This window comes from Nomia melanderi, chromosome 11, assembly GCF_051020985.1.
Source record: "Nomia melanderi isolate GNS246 chromosome 11, iyNomMela1, whole genome shotgun sequence".
NCBI classification, from domain to species: Eukaryota; Metazoa; Arthropoda; class Insecta; order Hymenoptera; family Halictidae; genus Nomia; species Nomia melanderi.
In genome coordinates, this window is record NC_135009.1 from 1,146,792 (window position 1) to 1,161,567 (window position 14,776).

Below are 14,776 nucleotides of genomic sequence, written 5' to 3' on the forward strand. Positions count from 1 at the left end.
ATTAGTTTCTTCCCGACAGGAAGTGAACAGTATGAATAAAATATGATGACGAACTGTAGTTGAACGATGCTACAGATTTACCCCGCAGACGTTTTCCGACATTGGGCGAGATGGACATGTTCCGGAAGAACTACAGAGCCTATTATTCTGTGATGTACATCACCGGGCTATGGCCCTACGACAATTCCATCGTAACGAAGATAAAGAGAGTTGGTTTCTGTGTACTCACGCTCAGTAGTATAGTAATCCAGGTAATGAGAATGCGAAACTAGGCAAAGCGCAGTTTTTCTTACAAAATTAAATAATTTTTCGGTTCGCAAAATAGAAATCATTTTGCACTTGTTCGGTAATTCAATCTGAATAGTTCTACGTGAAGTAACGGTCGACCCACAATTTTCGGTAAGCTTGGTAACTTTTAAGGCGAATATTTACATATGGTAATGACATCCTTCCGTGAACACAATTTCGAAAATTGTCTTAGTAATCGAGTAATATTCCACGGAGGTATTCTCAAACTGATTAACTTACTGAATCAGTAGTATTTCTCCGATTGGGAAATCACATTGCTGAATTTAAACATTTGTTTCAACGTAACAACTCAGATTGGTTACACTAATCAGTAATGGCGTTAAATCTGACTGAATTGTTAAGGAAGGATTCTCGTGTAACAAGTATAAAAAGTCGAATATTTTTGCAGACATCGATAGTAAAATACTTTCAACTTTTCAAATTAAAATTGAAAACACTTAAAAGCATTTGCAAGTCGTATTCAAGAAAGTAACGAAATCAGAAAATTGGTTAATGTAACAGATTACAGGCCAGCCACATTGGAAACACAGTGAAACCGCCAGACTTAAAAAGATGAATATGTTAGATGTGTTAAAAATTAAATGTATTATCGACTCAGAAACGTCAGTAAGAAAGTTAACCTTATATAAACCTAAATCGAATTTCATTGTGGAAGGCGAAAGTAGAAAAGAAAGTAGAAAACTGTAAGTATATTGAAACTTCATCCGTGTTTTTCACGAAATCGACTAATAAACTTCAAGCAGTGTTCGTATTATTCGGAATACACTTCTCTGGGTATCGGGCCTCCGATCACTATTATATTTTCTCGTCATGATGCTTTTGTAAAGCATAGTAAAACAGCTTATCTGTCGAGAGAAGTAGGGGAAGGTAGGGTAAAATGGAACGGTTCTTTTTAAAATGCAATAACAAAATACCTCGTGTAATAGACGAAATCTTTTGAAATTTTTTTTGGAACTCTTAAGTGGACCTTTGGCGATAAGGAAATACAAGACTTTTCGAAGGAATATATCAAGTTACGAAGGGAAGAAGCATTTGTCAAAGACTTGAAATATCCTCTTCGCGAAAATGGTAGGGTAAAACGGAACATCCATTTAAAGCCACGTGCAAATACGAAACATTTATTTTTCTCCATTGAAAATTATTAACTGACATAAATAGGCTGTAAGTATAGTTTATTTTGTAAACAAAAATCACAAATGAATGTGTCATTTTGCTTTCCTGCACTGGTGAAATATTCATAGGCCCAGCGTTGACACTGTAGGCACTAAATTCATTCTTCTTTTATATAACTAAAAGATTTTTTAGAATTCATGTTGTCTCTTTTTTATTTTCTTTCCGAAAATGGCTTTCTTCTTTTCTTTTCTTTATTTTTTACATTTTGCTGTTTTGAGACTACTATTCTCATTGTTCATTTTAATTTTTTTTACATAAGCAGGTGACGGTAACATAAATAAAATAAATAACTTTGTGACTGACTCGTGTCCGATCCCGTTTTTAGCGATCCCAAGAGCAAAAGAACAGACATACGCGTTTATTTATTTACTCACTCCCACACTACGATGCAGCATACAACAATTAATGGCATTTCCTATTCTTCTTTGTACATAAACAGTAGCGTTTTACACCACACTAAAATGTTCCTTTCGACCCGCGGGCCGTAATGTAGACAAAATTTTAAATCTAAACGTCAGCCTGAAATAAAGAAACGTCTTACATGTGAAAGGGGCGGATTAAGGAATTATATTCAGTACTACAGTTACCGTTTGCAATTTTTTAATCTAAAGTTTAAATGTATAACATCCAATTTTTTCACTGAATAACTTTATTAGACTTATTACGTCTATGTCAAGCATCTCTAGCTTGACACGAGCACGCTATCTACGAAAAACTTTGGTGTTCCGTTTTACACTACTCTCCCCCATGTATCCGTTCGGAATTGTTCGACGTGTATAATTTCTCACAATTTGTGTTAGAAACAGGTTCAGTCTTGACAAAAACTATATAACATCAAACACTTTGTTCGATTTTTACACTCTTCTGAGTGTAACAAGAGCAATACTGTACGTAAACAATGAGTACATCCTTGAAAAAGATAAATATAATTGATCGCCTTTAGAAATGAAAATGTAACATAGTAAAGAAAAATTGTTTTTATTTATAAATGTTGGTATTCTCACGCTTGCATAGTAATAATTAAAGAAATAACTATTTTGAACAATTATTTAACATTCCTTCCATTACACGAGCATCCCCCCTTAAATGTTAGCGGAGTTTGGTAAACAGATTTTTCAAAACTCTTACTCTCCCGTGAAAGAATTTCGGTTGCGATTGTTTCATGAATCAGTCTGTGCTCCCATGTTTACCAAGCGGTTTGATCGTAAAGTATAATTACCTTGCGGTTTTGAAGGTTCTAAAAACAATGCACTTTTCAGGCGTCGACGATAAGAACGGTAGAAACCACGTTGGAGAACGTACTTGTGCTGTTGTCATTCTTGTTACCAACATTATTGTTTTTCTTGCGATACGTTGGTTACATCACCAACTTTCCAGTAGTAAGTTGGAAAACACGTGAATGCTTTTTACGCTTCATGGTGTTCCATAGTGTCTGTTGAAATAGTTGCTCGGGTGAATTATTCTATCTGTTATATACAGTGCGTGTAATTTTGCTGTTTTATTTTCATGTGGCTTCAGTTAAAAGTTGGGTTCGAAAACATACAAAACGATTGCATGCGTCTGAAAGATCCAATCGAAGCGGATTTGTTAATGAAAGAAATAGCACAATCGAGACGCGTGATCCGGATACTAGTAGGTAAAGATGTATTCGATGGACTGCTCTTACTTATCTTATTACATCACTAATAAACAATTTTTCAATTAGTGCTTCTGCAAAATTACTTAAATTTTTTACGTACAATTATTATCGAAAGGAAATAACGACTAAACGTTTCAACATACTTATAAATGAAATATTGATCCAATGTATACCTTCTTCGTTTAAGCTCAGCGTTGCTCAGCGTCAAGAAAATTTGTCTTATATTTTATATTAGCTTAAAGCCAAAACGTATAGCAAGATAAGGTGGGAAAAAATTCCGCCAAACCTAATGGAATCGTAAGTATATCACTCGATAACTCTCTCGAGAAAGACCTTTCCTGATAAGTTTCAAATCACCACCCCTGCTACAAGGGTAATTACAGAGTGGAAAGCATTTTATGGTTCAGTTCCAATATCTTTTATTCTGCTTGTTAAAAATGTATACATATCAGAGTATGTGTATATGTATGTATAATATATTTTCAGATATTTCGAAGGCGGGAGGAGAGGATACAGTTGAAAAGGTTAAAAATCGATATTTTCATTTCGTTCTACCCTCAAGCTACCCCCATAGGGGGGATGGGGGTGTTTGAAACTCGATAAGAATGCTTTCCTTCGAAAAAATATAGAAAATATGCGTACGGATTCATTTGGTTTGGTAGCCTTTTTGTTCCCCTTGGTGGGCTATATTCTTTTGTTTGTCTTATTCGATTAAACTTTATTGAAGTTTGTATCGATTCGATTTTCGGTCATCTTCAAATGTAATTATTTGTTTGACACATCAATCCTTCCATATTAAACTGTATAGGAATTGGATATTAGAAATGGCAGGGAAAAAATTTGTCAGAGTTACTTCAGAGAGAAACGAACTAAGAGATACCACTGCAGAAATCGATTAACAAATCCACTTTTAGCAACAAATATTAGAAAATAACTTAATTCCCGATTGCAGTCTTGACGTGTATGGCGGTACTTCTCATCAATGCAATGCTACTACTTCCTACAGTATTGCAGTCTAAACTTCAGATACGTTATCTGAAAATCCTTGGAATCTTTTTCAATCACAGAGGTAGAAAAGTAGATTTTGTCTGTTGTAACGTTGCACTGGTAACCTCGGTCGGCGTGTTATCGTTATCGTGCACTGAAGCGATACCTGCAGTTTTTGGTTGCTACATAAGCGGATTGTTCCAGATCGCCAGGTACTTTGCAAAGACGTTTTTTAATCGTTTGCTCGCAACTTTCAAATAAATAATATATGCAATGAATTGTATAGCAAGGAGACAGCTATCTTAAATCAGAATTCTTTATTTTTATACAAAAACATTGTCAAGTACACATTTTCATTTTGACAAATTCACTTTGAAACTACTGCAACACTAAATGATCGTTTGGATTATTTAGATTAATAATTATTTATTTGATTTACATTACCGATACCTCATTGGTTTTGATGACGTTGAATTATGTTGTTAGCTCACCATTCTAAACAACTTTTAATAGATACATATGTGGCATCAGTACTTAATTTGAATTTTTGATGTACGGTCAGGGACAAAATGAGGACGGGCAGGAGGTGATAGCACAGGTCAATGAATTTTAAACAAATTGGAGCTAATGTTATATGCGTAAATTTTGTTTATTACACTGAATTTCGTGTTTACGTCTGTGTTTGAATGAACGAAAAATGAAAAATGAATGAAAAATGTGAACAATCCCAATGCAGTCTTAACAGTTGCGAAAACTAATGTCATACAATCTCTTCAGTGGCGATTTAGGCTTTACAAAGTTAACATCTTTTCTTAACACGGTGAACGCCATGGAAATTTCGGTCATATTTTGCTTATGAACTGTATTGAATTTTTAAATAAAATATTAAGTTATATTCAAGTTTCTTTTTAATTTTATATATTTTGATATCGTTTCTTGATGTTTTCGGTGCTTTGTAACGTATACAGCTATTCTTAACCATGTGTCCCTTGAAAATATTTTGTTACAAAAATTAACGTGTACCACATATGGTACACGTGGCACTGAAAGTGTTAACTAGTATCGTGACGTCGAAAACTGGATTAATTACAAACAAATTCGGTGATAAGTTGTGTCGGACTGTTGTAATAGCATAGGCTATCGTACTGTTGCCAGAAAGTAACGTATATTTATAAACATCGTGGAGAACACCTGTAAAAAATTTATAATTCATTTTACTGTCGAAAAATTAAGAGGTCGTGAACGATAACGGAGCTGTACCGTACAAGAAAACCATGTCGTATGCTTAAAAAATGTCGAAAATACACAACTTTCCCCCAGAAACATTGCAGAATGGATTTCATGGTATGAGATTAAGACATCAGTTGAAATTGATGGTATAATGAATGTAGATAATACACTGATATATTAAAAGAAGATTGACGGCAAACCATTTTAAAAATGTGGGTCGGGGAAAGTGTTTTATATTAACAAGACAATTATTCGAATCGTACCGGGAAAAAAATCAAGCAATTTTGAAGTCGTAATTCACGCAAAGGCAGAAATATTATATAAAATATTGATTTTATTACTTATTTCATTTATAACATATTTTAGTATGTGTTCACGTATTTTGTCCATCGACAAATAGGTGACTTTTCAGTATAATATCGTTTACTTGTACTAAAATGGAGATATTACTTTCAATTATTCAGTTAGATGATTGAGGTTGAGATTATTGAAATTACAAACATTTATTTGCAATCGAACGAAAGCCGTACTCAATGATTAGTATTAATATGTAAACAAATTCCATTTGGCTCAATATTGCGAGAGAATATGACAGACTCACCTAAACATTTATTTACTATACACAGTACAAGTAATTCGGAAAATGTCCGAAAGCCCCTCAAAAGTTATTGTTTCGAAGGATTGTTTTTCGATGGTTTATAAATTGAGCCTAACTTAGAAAGAATAAAGATACAAACTTGAAAAATTGACGTGCATATTTATTTATATTTCAAAAATATCTCGCAAACATTTACATTTAATACAAAATATTTCTATTGTTGCATTCGTCTGGAACATGTAATTATGAAATAAAATGAAATATCATACAAATATTACATTTACCATTAAAAACTAATCGTTCTAGATAATTTCATAATTGTATTACGTATTGTAAGGAAACGTATTTAATTTCCAGGTACCTCCGTAAATGTATTTTCAGAATATTCGCGCTTAAAATAAGGTATAATTAACCAGGTAGTAACTTTGATGATACAAAGAATTTCTGTGTAAATATCTTGATACACGTTCACAAAATGGAACTAAACATACATATCAAGTTTTCAGTTAGTTCGTATCTTTATTACTTTCGATTAAAAATAAGAAATAGAGGTTTTTTTTTCTTGTTGCTTAGTTAAAGTTTTCTCGTACATTTCTTATTAAAGTGAAGGCAAAACCTTTCGATCTACCTTTCGGTACTAAGCGAACACGTTGGTTAAGTTAGGGTATGAAAGAAGAAATGTGCGAGCAGTAATGTTAACGATGTCGATATGTTTCTTTTCCCCTAGTTACCGACTGGAAAACGCAATCAACAGATCGACAAAGTCAGATAGGCCCATCGAGATAGACGTACGGTCAACCGTGGAAATCCACCAGAGAGCTTTGGAGTTGGTACCCTCATTCACACGTTAACCTTTGGCGAGTCTCACTCTTGACCACAATTTCGAATCAAAAATGAATGTCACGACTGAGACTTTAGGTTACAATCTCAGATAGAACATAAATATCGAGTGAGACCGGTGACTTTCTCCGATCATTTCTCTACATTTTTCCTGTCACTTTGATCTTCCTTATCAGTGGCGACCGCTATAATTATGGCTCGGCATAAAATTGAACTTCAAAGAGTGATTGGTTGATAAGAAACTATAATATTTATTTTTCTTTGCTAATTATACTGCAAACAAAATAAATACGATTAAAAACTAGCGAATGTAACATTATAGTAGGAGAGACTGGGATCAAATATAATAAAATTTAGATTACGTTACACGAAAGCTATCATTTTTACAACTATAATTTTTGTGCCAGATGTTAGACAGTTATCTGACATACTAGCTTCGTTTAATGCTAAGCAATGTTTAAGGTATTAATAAAAAATCGAGACTGGAGGAAGCAAACCTGTATGCGGTCGGAAGTCACGTAATCATTTTTCTCAAATTATTACACTTATTAAACGGAACTTTAACAGTCTATGGGTGTTATATTGCCACAACACACGGGAGGAATAATCCCGACAAGAGGATGGGATCTTGTCTGGATCCAGGAAAAAACCCAAAATTGCTCAGATTTCGTGTCTTATGGAGTTACACATGGGCAAATCCGAATTGGAAAAACGTGGTAGAGGTTTTAATTTGATGTTGACGGTTGCGATATTAGGATAATTCTACTCTTCTTCTCGGTTGATGGACTTTAGGAAATATTTGGTAGTAAAGAGGGGGAAACATTTGGGCCTAGATGATTAATATTTGGGGGTTGGAGTGACTAAAATCCGGGATGTCGGACTGCCAGTTATGCTTACACTTCGTCAGAAGTACATGAGGTTCACAAACTGGTCAGATTTACAAGTAGACCCTGTCATAATGCTAACGGAGTATTTTGGTATGCATAATGTTTTCAGATAGGGATGATGAACACCTTTTCAGATGGACGCAGACATGGTATGATGTCATGATGGAAATGTTGTAGATAGAATTAAATCAAAAATGATAGTAATAGCAATAATCGTTATACCGATAATAATAATAGTGTGGTAGGATGTAACAATGAGAATAATTGAAATAATTGTTATTCATATACAAAATGACTCCAACTTTTTATTTTTGATTGCGCCAAATGTAACCATCAATGGAATTTTTCATATTTTCTGTTGTTTTCTCGTTATTTGTATCTTCGATTATACATTGTGATGTAACGTTTTCTCATTTTTCTTCAATCTTTTAATTTATACAATTATATATATCAGCGTCTGAACTTTTCCCGAGGTCTACAAGATGAAAATGTTTGTTATACTTTGTAAATGTTCTACTGCTTTGATATAAATAGTACAATTTTTATAGTCATTTTCCATGAGCTAAGCATCGCGTGGAAAAATTGAATCGTAATTATCGAAAGAATTTTAGCAATTACAAATGGCAATCAAAGAGTTAAAGAAAATTGTGTACTTTTGCTTTAACTATTGCAAGTACATTGCTTGACCCTTAATTATTACCATTAAATCGTAAAGTTTGTCCTTCAGTCCTTCATGGAAACTGTTGAACATTCCTTTATCTTTGTTCATGTGTGCCGTCGCTCCACTGTCTAAACACCACTCATTCGACAGCATAGAGATAGCACTATATGCTTGCGCTATCATTGCATCTTTTTCACTACTCCTTGACGTTATAAATCTCTTTTTGTTCTTGCAGTACTTAGCTGGGCGACCAACTTTACCACGCAAATAACATTTAACAGAGTACTTACTATTATATGTATTTTCTTTAAACAAATTGTTGTCAACCTTTCTTATTTCCACTTCCAATAACTTCACTTTTAAGTCTTCTAGTGTAGGCATTTTCTCACGAGACTCATTTGCTATGCTAAATGTTTTGTATTCGCTTAGCAATGACATTAATAAAATAATGGGCAATACGGTATCTGGCAATTTAATTCTCGATTCTGCAAGTTGTTCAATTTTGTGGATAAAATCATTTACGTACTGTGTTATGCTTTGATTTGGTGGTATCTTCATCCTATATAACTGCTTGTATAGGACGCATTGCCGCATGGGGCCTTTTGACTCGTGCACATTTTTTAATGCATCCCACGCCTCCAGTGAGGGTGCAGCTCGCTTAACGTGGTTAAATTGGGTTTTATGTAAACTCAGGATGATCAAATCAAAGGCTTTCTCATCCTTGATCGCCCATTCGGCGGCATTTGCTTCCGTTATTATAATTGTACCGTTTACATACCCCCATAATTCGTTGAAACGCAAGATACTTTTCATTTGTATCTTCCAAGACTCGTAGTTGCCGTTCGTCAATCTTTCAATCTGTTATGTATTTGCGAGACTCATCATTTTTGTTGCTTTCGTTGTGCCAACACGTGGCATGCGATTTCACTTAATCTCACTTTCCGTTCCTTTTTTTTTCTCTTTAATTTTCTAAAGAATTATTTTAATCATTTACATTCTGGGGCCATAACGTGTTTGATTGTTTTATTAAAATATGTATTAATGTAAGCGCAATGTGAATGTAAGGATAACCGGTCGCAGGAATCGATCAAGCACACGTGCACACACAATATACGACAGGGAACGCATAGTACATGTTTTACGCGGGAACGTCCTCCGCCACACGACTGGCAGCCCAAGTGAGGGCGTAGCAATCACGCTATCCAACAGTCAGTAACAGAAATTTAAAAAATTGGAAGATCTTCCTTTCATAAGAGAAAAACATAAAAATGAAAAATATTCAGTTCGCCGCAATATCTGAGGAACTAATCAAAACATTAACCAAAACTTAAACATTCTTTTCACTGACATTGGAGCTAAATGTATATTAATAACAAGTTTATAGAAAATATTTCTATTCTGAGTTTCTACTACTATTTTTTCGCTGTTAAATCTGAACTTAGTCGCCTCGCCTCGATCTATTCTATTTCACAACAAGTTTTCTGATCGTTGCCCATGTTGTTACATCAGAAATCTGCAGTAATTAGTTTAAGGTGTTCTACATTTTCATCGGTAATGAGTATTAGAAAGGCGAAAAATTAGCCGGTCGCGAATGTATTAAAAATATTATCAAGATTTCCTCTATATTTGGCTAATAGCCCTCTATTTTATAAGTAACTAAAATGAATATTACTAAAAAAAATCTCAATTATTACCTGTTAGTTGCGTGTTTATATCATTATGTCACAAATGCATGTATTTCAACTACAACTTTACATCATATGTTCCGAATGGATGGTAATATATACAATATGTTTTGAATTATTTACAATGTATCACTTTCGCGCCCTGTTACATTTGATCCGAGTCTCCCCTAGTCGTAAATAAAATTTGTGTCGAGCCACACTAGACAAAGGAGTGCAAAGGGTTAAAGCAATTACTGTTGACTGCACGTTTCTTTGCGATTTAATTACGTGTCTTGTTTGTTTTGCATCGAACGATCGTCAATACGATGGGACATTTACCGAACTCGTGAACGAAGAATGAACAAACAAATCGAGACCAGTATTGCGATACCGTATTTAGTGGCTATCATAGCAGTTATCATATCGTTCGCTATAAATTTGTATCGTGTAAGTATCGTTAGGAGATCATGAGAAATAATCAACAACCGTGATTTCACTTTATTGTTCCATCGAAGGAAACATAACAACAATATTTTTGGCACACGACAGGTCTACGTGGTGTTGCAGAACAAGCACGAGATAGATAATGTGGTCATCTCCTTACTAATTTTCTTGGTGCATTTGATGATTATGCTCTTGAATAATTATAGTGGACAGAGAATGATAAACAATAGCGTAGATTTCTTTCATAATTCGTAAGTCAATTATTCCATTTAACAGACAGTTACTATACCAGGCGAAAAGTTTTCAGTTAAGAAGGATGAACGTCTTGATATCACGGCTACTAATTATTTATACGAATTCATCGTCCCTTTAGAAGTTTACAGTATTAATATCGCAATTGTTGAACGGTCAAACAGTCGATTGAAATATTCATTCCTAATTGGATATAAAATTGCGCTTGATTACGTAACCACCTTTCAACACCAATAATCACACGAAAAGATTTATAATACGGGAACATGTGCCATATGAAAGATAATGAAACAACGCTATTGAATGAAACAGGTACGATACGTTGTGGTACTGCATGCCGCTGAGATCGCAGAAACTCTTGCTGTTTATAATGATGAGGAGCATAAGCGAAGTGAAGTTGAATCTTGCCGGCTTATTCACTCCGTGTTACGAAGGATTCACAACGGTAATTCGTCGTATTTATATATTGTTTTATCCTCGAGCACAGATGCAATAAGTTTCTGTTTCAGATGATGAGCTCGTCCTTCTCGTATTTTACCGTCATCTCCTCAGTGTAGTCGAATGTTTGCCTTTTCGATGAAGATGCGCTCCATTAACAATTACACTTGCGCGTACTGTTCTGTGTGTGTGAAAAATATTTCTGTGCACTAATAGAATGTATTTTGCTTAACAACCAAAACTTGTTTCAGAGCATTGGGCTCCTTATAAGTTTACTCCCGAACACTTATTGAAATTTGGACGGGATGCATGTTGTCCCATTGGCCTAATAATACATGTAATCAGAGCCACAATTTCACCTAAGGATGTGAAGATTATTCACCCTTGGCAGTATGAATTTTATTTACATCTTGCGGGTAAGGTTATTAATGAAAAACTTATTGGTGAACAGAAAGAGTTTATTGTTTCTAGCGGTAGGACGATTAGCCAACGCGTCCGTCCTAACGCAGAGAATTGGCCCGAAATACAGAGATAAATTCTATATTTCATGCTTTTCAGTATTTTGCTTGTGAAATGAAGATCTTTCAATTTTTTAAAGTATTTGTTATTGATATTGAGGTTGAACGTGTATTAATAACAAATTTATAAACACAAACTTTCATTCGAAGTTTTAACTATTACACTGTGGAACAAATTTTGACCTATGTTAGTTATTGCAATAACCACTATGTGATTCTTATAGAGTTCCTTACAAAAGTTTAAAAAAGGGTAGATGCGCGTACTTTGTATGCACTTCTGTTACATTTCTACGAAAAGTGGGTTGGATTGCACTAATTTGCTGTGCACCATTGAATTTTGCAGACATTTCTGAAGAGGAACCCCTCCGCGGGAAGCGTGAGAACGGTTTTTCTTTCGGACAGGTTAAGAAAATGTCGGTGAAGAGCACGAGCACGGAACTTTGTCGCCACACAGCCATCGCTCGTCGGCCATAGCTATGCAGGGCCGTTACTACGCGCTGTATAGACCTGGATCCCCTTCACTTCCTATATGTATATATAATGTTTAATTGTTTTATAAATTTTCATCATAGTTATGAGAAAGCTTTTCCCGATCGTTCTGTTTTAAATAATTTGCTGTTTAATATGTGAATACACATATACGAGTAATATTCTAACGATGATTAACACTAAAACTATCGAATCAGTCAAGATTGCCGGTATAAATTATATTATCTATCGATTATTAATATCTTGAAGGTAATAAATATCTGAAATGTTTTTGAAAATTAATTAAGTTTACTGGAACTGTAACGAATATTCGGGTACACTCAGTAGTTTTAGTGTTAAATTAAAACTACTTCAGCAAACATCCATTCTAGATTCTACTTTGTGTAATAGTTTTTTAAGTCAAATTTAATACTCTATTTGAATTCAGAATATCATTAGCTGTACCATGTAAAAAACCGATTACAATGATGTTTTTGTTTTATATTATGTTATATTAAATTATTATATTAAACATCCAAGTATTTAAAACAAAACGATCGTGAAAAACTTTATCATGATTATTATGAAAATGTATAAAACAAGTAAACATTATATATGTAGGAAGAAGAGAATATTTTATCGGGAACAATATAATTGTTTCACCACGGCTCACAATAAAACAGTCAACGTCAATCAAACAACGCGCACACTCTTTATATACTCGGATGGTCTTGTCTCACTCGCACACTTTCCAGAACATTCTTTCATTACCATGCATCATTAACATAAAAATCAATATAGAGAAAATCAATTTGATCTAGAATATTCCAATGCTTTGTACATATATTCAAAACGCGCTCCCACACAGTCGCGTCGTTCATCTATTGTACACGCATTCATCACTCATCAATACATCTATTCTCGCACTCAAATACATTTATTCCCACATTTATGTATATAAGAAGTGACCAGAGTTCAGTTCTACACAGCGCGTAGGCATGGCTCTGAATAGCCGTGGCCGGCGAGAGATGGCCGTGTGGCGCCAAAATTCTTTGCACGCGCTATTTAGGGAGATTTCCATAACCTTTCCGAAAGAAAACCTGATTGCACTATTTCTACGTGCCATGAGGGGGGGGGGGGAGTCGGAAGGGTTGGATTCGTCTTGAGAGATGTCTGCAGAATCTAATGGTACATAGCAAATTCATACCAACCAATCCACTTTCCGCAGAAATATAACAGAAGTGCGTTCAACGGACGTGCATTTACGCTTTTTCAAATTTTGATCACCATTCACAAACATTTAATGATACGCAATTTTCAAAATTTTTATAGCTACATATTCGGGTAGCTCTCCTCTATTTTTTGCGACAAATTTTAACCGCCTATCCTTTCTAGTTTTCACGTAACACTTGGTTGTCTGAAAAATTCCACCGTTTTTACAAAAATCCAACTTTTTGGAAAACTGGAAGTGACCCAGCAATTTGGTTTTCGGATTCGTATTTAAGGTCAGGAATTCTATAAGAATCACCTAGTGATTATGAAAACACTAAACACCATTTAAATTCGCGGAGTTCAGTTTAAAATTCTCAACACAATATTATAGCGCAACGGGTTAACCCCTTAAGCGATACGAAAATCTTGAATGTTTCATACATGTTTTGTTCCTTCATAGCAAAGATACATAGGAACAATTAGGAATTATTTGGCATCAGAATTCTAGCATTGCACTACTGTTAACTTATTTATATTGTTAAATATTTTTAGTCAACATCAATCATTTTGCATATTGTAATTTATTTCAACCAATTGAAAAGCGTCAGTCATCGGTGACCGAATTTTTCCGGCTCGGCCCGAATCTGAAATATTCGGGTACACGCAAATGAGTCTATCTACTTTTTGAGAAAAGATGCTTTGTAGACCCACTGTGTGTGTATGGTGTTATGCCAAAGACATCAATCACTATAAAATTTCTAACGTCTACTATAATTGTGGCTAAATGCAAACAAGATGAAACAAATAATTTATCAACAATATTTTGTATACATATTTTGTATGTTTTTGTCGTTTCATAAATTTAGCAAATTCGAAGTATCGCATAAGAATGGCATGTAAGCAGATTAGGTTTCATAGCTTGTACTGCGAATTGTTTTTTAGATACAAGTGTATATACGTATAATTACTGAGTAGACTTTCAAACTTCATTTTCTTGGGAAGTAAGCCTCGGCCGAAAACCCTTTATTATATATTTTTGTTTCTTTTTTAAAGGGAACATTGGTAATACTACAGTAAATTGATACTAGGTTATCTTTCAAAAAATTGACACCTGTTATAGAACGGTTAGTAAACGTATGCATTAGAAGGGACTGCATCGGTGACCTTGAGTTTAACATCTGTTGTCAGAATAACTTATTCTCCATACGTTAGGGTGACCCTTACTTTTTGATCACAATATTTTTCTCGGGACAATTCTTTAAAGAATGTTACAATTCTAGGGCGAACTGAAAGCTGCAAGAAACCGCACTAAAAATTGTGTACTTCTTTTAGTACTAATCTAAACTTTTATATAAAATAAGTCCGACAGCTAACACTTGTACCCATTACATGTAAAACCCTTCTCAAAGTAAATGAAATATGTAATGCTTATGACAAAATAAAATAATCAAAATAT

General features: G+C 34.3%; 1 protein-coding gene across 3 annotated transcripts; it reads left to right on the forward strand.

Moving 5' to 3' along the window:
* The first annotated feature begins 101 nt into the window (after nucleotides 1-101).
* Nucleotides 102-14,045, forward strand: LOC116434616 (uncharacterized). 3 transcript variants are annotated; one of them, XR_012999671.1, is made up of 10 exons: nucleotides 102-251; nucleotides 2,742-2,861; nucleotides 3,001-3,118; nucleotides 4,074-4,320; nucleotides 6,664-6,762; nucleotides 10,345-10,435; nucleotides 10,538-10,683; nucleotides 10,997-11,129; nucleotides 11,194-11,307; nucleotides 11,374-14,045. XR_012999671.1 is itself a non-coding variant. In XM_076371925.1 (9 exons), exons 1-9 carry the CDS (start codon nucleotides 111-113, stop codon nucleotides 11,239-11,241), a joined length of 1,143 nt encoding a protein of 380 aa, XP_076228040.1. In that variant the 5' UTR covers nucleotides 102-110; the 3' UTR covers nucleotides 11,242-14,045. The 3 variants fall into 3 exon arrangements, 2 of the variants coding, with proteins under 2 accessions (XP_076228040.1, XP_076228041.1); XM_076371925.1 differs by having other exon boundaries at nucleotides 11,194-14,045; XM_076371926.1 differs by lacking the exons at nucleotides 10,345-10,435; nucleotides 10,538-10,683 and having other exon boundaries at nucleotides 11,194-14,045.
* Nucleotides 14,046-14,776: the final 731 nt, after the last annotated feature.